This window comes from Elephas maximus, chromosome 14 (genome assembly GCF_024166365.1).
Source record: "Elephas maximus indicus isolate mEleMax1 chromosome 14, mEleMax1 primary haplotype, whole genome shotgun sequence".
Classification (NCBI taxonomy): Eukaryota; Metazoa; Chordata; class Mammalia; order Proboscidea; family Elephantidae; genus Elephas; species Elephas maximus.
In genome coordinates this window covers 19,368,024-19,377,636 of record NC_064832.1, presented here as the reverse complement: position 1 = coordinate 19,377,636, position 9,613 = coordinate 19,368,024, and the positions used below count along the sequence as shown (strand labels likewise).

Sequence of the window (9,613 nt, the reverse complement as noted above, 5' to 3'; positions counted from 1 at the left end):
TCACAGTCTGTATGTTAACGCTCTGCACGAAGTTAAAGAGTTCTCTTTTTACTCTTGTTACATATTATCCAAGCCTATATCTCTTCCCAAAGGGTGCTTTGGTGGTGCAGTGGTTAAGCACCCAGCTGCTAATGGAGAGACCTATTGAAACCCACCCAGCAGCTCCGAGGGAGAAAAGCCTGGAGATCTGCTCTCATAAAGATTATAGCTTAGGACACCCTATGGGACAGTTCGTAGGGTCGCTATGAGTCATAGTAGACTCACTAGCACACAACAATACCTTATCCCTTTGACTCTAATCAAACCCACTAGTTTTGAGAAGATTTTAGCTTGGGAACAGTTGCAGCTATCTAAAATGAAAATTTTTATAGTAGCATTAATAGTAGTGAGCATCCCAGTAGAGACTTGAATAACTATTTACAGTGGTGATGTTGGAAAGATTTCTGTATTTTGAGTTTAATTTATTCTTCTCTAATTTGAAAATTCTATTATTATGTCTTAAGCATAAGTAATCTGCATTATATTGCCTAACCAGTCTAAAATCGTAGACTTTTATATAACTAGGTTATCAAGAATATTCTAATAGCTACTTTACTGACATTAAGTAGAACTAATAATTTTTGAGGTGCCTCTGAGTGAGTATTTTATATTCGTAAAATAGTCCTTCAATCCTATTTGGTAGATAGTTACTGACCACCTACCTACCATTTGCCCAACATAAAAATAATATAAAACTGTTATATATAGACAACCAGAGTGATACGGGTGGAGTTGGAATAATTGCATCCGGAGAACTATAAATGGTAGATTGATACTCTTCTTTCCACAAGGGCTCAAGGGAAGGAAAATAATTCTCCTTTTATGCCATCTTCTCTCCAAAAAAAAAAAAAAAATTTTTTTTTTTCTCTCCAGCTCTCCTTTGAACAGCTTCTTCACGTTCTATACTTAAATATCAAAATTTTCAAATTGAAAAGAGGATTCTAAATGAAATTTCAGAGTTTGTCATTTCATCATATACTTCCTTTGTAAAGTGGCAGCAAGCTGGAGAATCATTTTAATGCTCCAAGGCAAAAACCCTTCAGCCAGCTTAACATAACTCTTCTGACCCTGAATCCTCTGTGGCCCAGCCCACCCTCCCATAAAAGCCCTTTCAGTTGGAGAGTGTGGAAAGCCCATGTGCGGATGTTCGCCATATCCCCAGCAGGAAGCAACCGTGATGTGCCCTTACAGTGACACACTGGTATGCTGTAACTTTACCTGAATTGCACTTTTACTGTAGGATAGTGTGTAACTTGTCTATTCAAGAAGACTGATTGTGGTTACATTCCAGTTTATTGATGATTTCCAAAATTCAGATTTCTTCTCTCCAAAGCTTCTGAGCAGTAGACATGCGATGCGTGGAATGGTGAGGGTGTGTATAAAAAAAAAAAAAAAAATTTTTTTTTTTAAGGACAGAAGAGTTTAACCTTAAGAGACTTTCGTTACTCTTGGATAAAATGAGAAGAAAGGCAATTTTGTCAGTACTCCTGTTTTTAAATTTGTCTTAAATTAATCTATTACATTTAGATTAGTAATACTTGTTTTCAACAGGGGCTGCTTTTGTCAGTGATTGTCAGTAGACATGTTGCCCAGATTTTCAGCGTCTTGTGAAATATGTAATGAAAAAACAATAAAGCATAAATGTTTCTCCTTTCTGTTTCATTTCAAGAGCTAGGCAACTTGCCAGAAGTAGACTAGGTTATTCTGTCTATTCCTACTGCTCCTGAAGTGAGACTGCACAATATTTTTTAAAACCATTTTCCATAAAAGTCTATATCACAGAAGGATAAAAATAAAATATGAACCTGCAGTGAATAATTTACTCATATAATCCACAAGAAAATTTTTATTCCTACTGAGAAGAAAGAGGCTTAATATGTTGAGTAAATACAGCGAACCCAAGCAGGTTTTAGCTAGCAGCTTGAAGTGGCTGATGTTTTTTGGAGGGCGTTCAGAGTCCCAGGTTGATACAATGCTCCCTCCCACAGCTCTGACATATATATAAACGCTGCGATCTCCGCAGCCCACTGCCAGTTCTCTTCGTGGACGGAGTGCAACGGACAGGCAAAAGATGTGTCCTTTCTTACCCTTATTTTCTCTAATCTTGCTCTTTGCTTTTAACTCTGCAGATGCCAATGGTCATTATGACAAGATCTTGGCTCATAGCCGAATCAGGGGTCGGGAACAGGGGTAAGTCAATGGTTTGGTTTTTATAAACCTTCCCCCCCCAACTTGTTATATGTACAGTTATACATAAAGTTCTTCATGTATACCTCAGAGTTTCTTTTTTTTTAACTTATTACGAAGTAATAAGAAAAAGGATAAGACGAGTATTCTGTGATGTACATGTATTTTAAACTTTAAGAATCACTGTCAAATACGTTCAGTTACTCTTGCTTTTTATGAAAGATTAAATCATTTTAATTTAATTAACAAAATGTAACAGAGCTCTGTGTTATGATTCAGTTTATTTGTGCTTTTATTTCCTTCCAGAAATCTGTAGTGAGGTTTCATAATTAAAACATCTGTTTCCTAAGGCTATGGTAATGTGAACAGTTTGCAAATATCTCATGTCTTGTTAAAACAAACTTGCGTATTGTTTCATTTAAATTAACCAAAAATTGAGTAATGGGTAATGTAACTAGCTTTCTGAATTCTTTTAAACAATTTATCTAAATCACTTTTGAATTCTGCATCCCATAAAATATTAAAAAACAATTCATATTTCATAGAATAAATTCAGCTACAGCCTAGCTTTTTAAAATAGTTATCAGGTGAATATAACCAAGTTTTTATAATTTTTTTTTTTTGAAGTGGGTCTTGGCACTTCATCCTACGTCTCAGAGGGAGTTTTGTAACGTTCAAAAGCTCCCTTCCCTTACAGTGGAAATAAGACTACCATCTCTTTAAAAGGGAAAAAACACTTAATACCATGGCAGAGGGTGTTCTAATGTATTACTTTCATTCAGAAATTTAATTTTGCTTTGTGCAGACACGGTGCTTAAAAGTTCATTTTAGCACTCATTAGGAGTCCCTGGCTCCAGTGATTGCTTCTCTAGATTACAGAATCCCCTTCTTTGAGCAAAGTAAAGCTGCTTCTTTTGCCCTCTGACCTCCCAGGGATCCTTAAGGCTACTCTCACCCCCAAAATGAGCACATTTGGTTTAAAAAGCAGAGTCTGGTTTAAAAAGGAGCAGGATTAGCCCCTTTAGATATAGTAAGAACACAAATCTTAATGGTGCTTGGATATTCCTATTCGGTTAGCTTTTTATAACACTGGAGTTTACTTTCAGGGATATAAAATTTTTTCTCTTTCCCTCTCACTCTCTTCCACAGATTAGTTTTCCCAGTGATTCAGCAGATGGGATTAAGAAGCAGATTTGTGCAAGGCTAAAATCACATCTTTAAAAATCAAATCCACATGTTATTTTGGTAACAGTCTGACTGTAGATATGAAGAACTGGCCATCTTTAGGACATTAACTCTCTTTCCTTCTCTCTACCCTCCAGCCCAAACGTCTGTGCCCTTCAACAGATTTTAGGCACCAAAAAGAAATACTTCAGCACTTGTAGGAACTGGTATCAAGGTGCCATCTGTGGAAAGAAAACGTAAGTCTTGTCTTTTTCATAATGTGCCAGGCCCAAGACAACACTGCAATGTATGTGACTTTCCTTGGGCATACATCCATTCTTCTTGAAAATACTCCTCAAAATTATGCGTTTTTTTTTTTTTTTAAAGAAAGGCTCACATATGTGAATAAAGAAATTCTCCTGGCATCTCCACCATTACTAGTGGAACTCAGATTTCCCCCTGAACCCATGTGTTCATGGAGGCCAAAAGGAGGTGGATCCCATGGCAATGTGATTTGATGTATAACCTGAACAGAGAATTTCCTTTGTCAGTTCTACTTTTGGTTTTGCCCTCTTTGATCTTAGGCAAGTCAGTTAATTTCTGTGCCTCAGTTTCCTTGTTTCATAAAAAATTGGCCCAGAAGAACAAATTGATCTAAAATATCAGTTTTTGTGGCAATATTTAAAGTTCATCTCCAGTCATTTGGAAAGTATCCAAACGATTCCAGTTTACTTCAGAGTTTTCATCAAAGCTTAAAGTTTCATCTCTTTTTCTAATCCAGTGATCCCTGCCTTAAATTGGCAGTTCCCCAGGAACACACAACAGTGATAGTGGAAGCCTAAAACTATATTTAATGTCTTAATAGTCAAAGGAATGATTAATGATATGTAACTTTAACTTAATTATAAATTTTACTGATTAACTTGGAATTGGGAAACACTATTACTTAATAAACATATGAGTCAGAATCAACTCGATGGCAACAGGTTAATGGGTTTTCTATTGGTTTGGTCAATCAATAAACATTGGTAGGAAAGAAATACACTCCTGAGCACATGAAGGTTGAGAACTACTCATGTGGTCCAAATCCTTCATTTGACAATGATAGAGCAGAGCATTCTCCATGATAAGTCACTAAAACAGAAAGGTTGTAGATGCCATCCACAGTCAAGGAAAGAATGAAAAAGGCTCCTCCCTGCTTCCTGCTAATTTGGACCCATCCTCAGTGAGGGGTACCTTGAGAATCAGAGAACCTGAAAGAGAACCTGACTATCACATCATCATTAAACTCGTTACCCTAAATAGAATGGAGGGATTGGAGAATTATTCAAAATATATTTCCAGTCTAAAATATTAGTATAACTACTCAATGTGTAATTACTTAACCTCTTGGAGCTTTAGTTTCTTATTCTGTGAAACATACGTTTAATACCCATGTTATAGAGTTTTCAAGAAGGAAGGCAAAATGAAATCATGAATGTGAAATTGCTAAATTAATATAACTTATACCAATTGCCATTAAAATCAAGCTGCTTTAAACAAACATGTATATGAAAGTGAGAGTTGTGACCAGACCCCTCAGTAAAAATGTGTAGGATTATTATTTCCAAATAAGAAGGGTGCGTGTGAGGCATATAACATTGACTTGACTGTAGCTCCTGGTGGTAACCAGCTCCCTAGACTTTAATTATGTGATCCTGCTGCTCATTCACTGCTTATTGGCTTAACACTGTTTCAATGGTCTTCTTTTTAAAATTCCTATTGGGGTGAAATACAGAACAAAACGTTTGCTATTTCAACCATTTTATGTGTACAATTTAAGGACAATTATGCTCACCGTCTTGTGCAACAAAACATCGCCACTATTCATTTCCAAATTTTTTTCATCACTCTTAATAGAAACAGTATGCCTTCAGCAACAGCTCCCCTTTTCCCCGTCCCGCTCCTGCTAACAGTGCTCTAATAAACTTTTGTCTCTGTGCATTTGCCTAGTCTAGCTGTGATAAATGAGCTCGTACCATACTTGTCCTTTGGTGTCTGACCCATTTCACTCAACATAATGTTTTCTAGGCTTATCTCTTTATGACTGAAGACTATTCCATTGTATGAGTATACCATATTTTGTTGACCCACTCATCTGTGGATAGACACATGGGCTGTTTCTACTTTTCAGCTATTGTGAATAGTGCTGCAGTGAACATTCTTGTGCAAGCATTGATCTTATTTTTCGACCTGGACTTTATTCCTGTCAGTTGCAGATGGTACTGTGAGTCATTCACACATTTATAGTCTTCGTCAGTGGTTACAATGACCTTGGGTATGCTTCAGGCCAGGGCCCCATCAGCACCTTCAAAGCTTTGGGTTCTTTTCTTTTTGTTCTTTATATTCTTGGATAGCATGAGACAAATTTTGAATGTACACTAACGAGACAAGAAGGACTTGCTCTCTGAAATATTTAGGGGTAATTTTTATTGCCTCCTACCTGGAAGTTAGGGAAGTATGATAGAATCTTACTTTAACCAGCTAAATATATTCGAGGCTTGAATAACGCATATGCCAAGATTCTTTCTTGCTTTCCATTAAAGAAAATAAAATCCCCGCTTTGAAGCTTGGCTTTTTTTTCCACCAGAAATATTACAATATACCCTTTCTTTAACTATACCTAGCTTATTATCCCCAAGTAGCTTCAGTTTCACAAACAAATCTACACCCATGCCCTGAAATAGATAGAAATGGTAGTTTCAAATTGCCGAAGAGATCGATAATATTGACAGTAAGAATGCCTGCTTACCACCTCTTTACCAGCTGCTAAAATTTCCAGAGACATCTTTAGGACTTTAGGTGTCAGTTAACAGAAATGTTCACCTGGTTGAATGGTTGCTTTGGGGATTTGAGGGAAGTAAACGGGCCAGGTCTAATGAAAAAATTAACAATATTACCCACAATATAGATCGGCCTAGCAATATAGCACTCTGGAGACTTACTTTAGAGAATGTCAATGACATTTTCAACTGGCCGTTTCATGAGATTTATTAAGAAATTCATTCAGAGAATGAAGATAAATTTCAGTAATGATTTTTCTTTACTCTCGCTTTGTCCTACTGATCAGATGGAAACATTGAGTATTGTGTCACATAAACGCTTTCCTGAAAAAACTGCTTTCTTGTCTTTAAAATATCAACTCAGATAGCCATATTGTTCAACTAAAAAAAAATATTTATATCAACTGAAATTACTATGAACTGTTTTGGAATTTTATTCTATCTGATGAACTAATTCTCTACATTAAGGCTGATCCTTGAGTTTTATTAGCACGTGTTATAGAAATTTGTGTTAAATTTCTCTTGAATTCACTATTTTACTTTAAGTATAATCAGTCTCTGGACTAAAAATAACATCTTTTTAATTTTTTTTGTTGTACTTTAGATGAAGGTTCACAGAACAAATGAGCTTCTCATTAGACAGTACACGTATTGTTTTAGGATGTTGGTTAACAGCCCCATGACATGTCAACTCTCCCTTCTCAGCCTTGGGTTCCCTATTACCAGCTTTCCTGTCCCCTCTTGCCTTCTAGTCCTTGTCCCAGGGCTGGTGTGCCCCTTTAGTCTAGTTTTGTTTTATGGGCCTGTCTAATCTTTGGCTGAAGGGTGAACGTCAGGAGTGGCTTCGTTACTGAGCTGAAAGGGTGTTAAGGGGCCCTACTTGCAGGGTTGCTCCAGTCTCTGTCAGGCCAGCAAGCCTGGTCTTTCTTTTGGAGTTAGAATTTTGTTCTACATTTTCTTCAGCTCTGTCTTGGGCCCTCTATTGTGAGCCCTGTCAGAGCAGTCAGTGGTGGTAGCTGGGCACCATCTCATTGTACTGGACTCAGTCTGGTGGAGGCTGTGGTAGATGTGGTCCATTAGTCCTTTGGACTAGTCTTTCCCTTGTGTCTTTAGTTTTCTTCATTCTTCCTTGCTTCAGAAGGGGTGAGACCTGTGGAGTATTTTAGATGGCCACTCACGGGCTTTTAAGATTGCTGATGAAAACAGCATCTTCTTGAATACTGTACTTTGATAACTTAAATCAAATTGATTTAAATTGTTTATTCAAATTTACAAATGTTTGTAAAACTAAATAGAAGATTTTAAAGGTGCTCTGTAATCTGATAAAATCAATTCAAACCAAAAACAGCATGATTTACTTTAATTAGCAAGTATATCACATTTTATTCATTTGAAATGGGTTACTGTACTTTCTGATGTTTCTAGTAAGCTTATATTAATCAATAACTCTAGCTATTTATAGTTTCAAATGCATTATTTTGAGATTCACAACTACCCTGTGAGCAGGTATTGCAGTTACTATATCCATGTTAAATAGCTGCGGAAATTGGGGTTCAAATTGATTAAATGACTTGCTCAAGGTCACGTATCTACCAAGTCGCAGAACTGGGATGCAAACTCTGTTTTTCTGGCTCTAGATCTTGGGACTTTTCCACAATGCTTCGACACTGTAGAGAGAAATCAAACTAATTTGAATATCTTGGAACCGTAAACAAACAAACTGATTTCTGGACTCTCAATAAATAGATCATGGCAATAAGTTATATGTTTAGCTAAATTTATATCAAAATGTATCTTATTTTGTTCCCCACTTAAATATTAATTTTCTTCCAATGTACAGGACTGTGTTATATGAATGTTGCCCTGGCTACATGAGAATGGAAGGAATGAAAGGCTGCCCAGCAGGTAATATCTCAATTACTGAATTAGACGAGGAACTTGTCTTATTGAGGAAAAAGAGCTGAGGTAGTTTGTGCAGAAGCCAATTATTTGTGTATTGTGTGTGTGTGCGAGTGTAGGAGAGTGTGTGTGTGAGTGTGTGTATGAGTGTAGGTGAGTGTGTGTGAGTGTAGGTGAGCATGTGAGTGAGTGTAGGTGAGTGTGTGTGAGTGCGTGTATGAGTGTAGGTGAGTGTGTGTGAGTGAGTGTAGGTGAGTGTGTGTGAGTGCGTGTATGAGTGTAGGTGAGTGTGGGTGTAGGTGAGTGTGTTTCTGAGTGTAGATGAGTGTGTGTGTGAGTGAGTGTAGGTGAGTGTGTGAGTGTAGGTGAGTGTGTGTGTGAGTGTAGGTGAGTGTGTGTGAGTGGGTGTGTGAGTGGGTGTAGGTGTGTGAGTGAATTGTGTGTGTGAGAGTGAGTGTAGGTGATTGTGTGTGTGAGTGAGTGTAGGTGTGTGAGTGTGTGTGAGAGTGAGGGAGAGTATGTGTGTGAGAATGGGAGTGAGTGTGTTTAGCACTACAATAAATCCAGGATCTATTCCCACACATGATGTGTTATTCGAAAATTTATTGCGGTGACAAAATATTAAAACGTTGCTTAAATCCTGGAAGCTGGTCAACACAACTTGGATGATCGCAGTCATAAATTTAAATTCAACTTCCCTTCAAGAATAATAATTCCCCCATGAGATCTATTTCTTTGAACTTGTTTAGAAACAAGTAGCTGACTGCTTGGCAAGACATTATCTTCTCTAGTCGAACAGCCTTCTGTTATAATGTTCTTCATATTGAAATTTGGCTAAGGTAACTGCCAAATAGAGGAAAAAAAAATAGTTCATCTATTTCCTCTTTGAAATAGCAGCCATTCAAATATTTAACGCCAATTATTATGCCCCTGTTCCAACTAATCTTTCTCCCCAGTTGGAATTTTCTCTTCTCTGCGCTAATCATCCCCAGTTCTTCTAATGTCACATGGACTCTGGAGCCCTCACTGCTATGAGCACCATCTCATAGACAGTCTCTAGTTCAGTCATCTTCCTGAATGTGATCTCAGACTGCTGTCTACAACCCATATGGGTCTGAACAACAGAGAGGATATTTAGACAAATACCTTACTTTTTGGATTGGAGTCCTCGGGTGGTGTAAACAGTTAACGCGGTCGACTGCTAATGAAACTGTTTCACGCACCCACTCACCCACCTACACCCACACACACACGCACGCGCGCACACACACACTTCGGTTAATGTCATTGGTAACCATGTTGTATTATTAGCTCACATGGTGCTTACAATAATTAAAATTGACTATAGGTCATTTCTACGTGAATTCCATTGAGCGGAGTCTCTCTCTAGGATTTTTTTGTAACTTAAGTTTAGGACTTGAGTTACATTTTAACTTTGTTAGTTTTGACTCATTTTCCTCATTCTTTTGAGGTCTTTTTAATTCCTGATTTTATAATTCAGT

At 37.3% G+C, this 9,613-nt stretch overlaps 1 protein-coding gene across 4 annotated transcripts in view; it reads left to right on the top strand.

Annotated features, from left to right (window-relative positions):
- The first annotated feature begins 2,083 nt into the window (after positions 1 to 2,083).
- POSTN (periostin) overlaps positions 2,084 to 9,613 on the top strand; it is a 47,600-nt gene continuing 40,070 nt past the window's right edge. For all 4 annotated transcript variants that reach the window (XM_049853368.1, XM_049853366.1, XM_049853369.1 and 1 more), the window contains exons 1-3: positions 2,084 to 2,229; positions 3,549 to 3,647; positions 8,053 to 8,117. In XM_049853368.1, the coding sequence (XP_049709325.1) occupies positions 2,111 to 2,229; positions 3,549 to 3,647; positions 8,053 to 8,117 (283 nt within the window). In that variant the 5' untranslated portion in view covers positions 2,084 to 2,110. The remainder of the gene's footprint in view (positions 2,230 to 3,548; positions 3,648 to 8,052; positions 8,118 to 9,613) is intronic.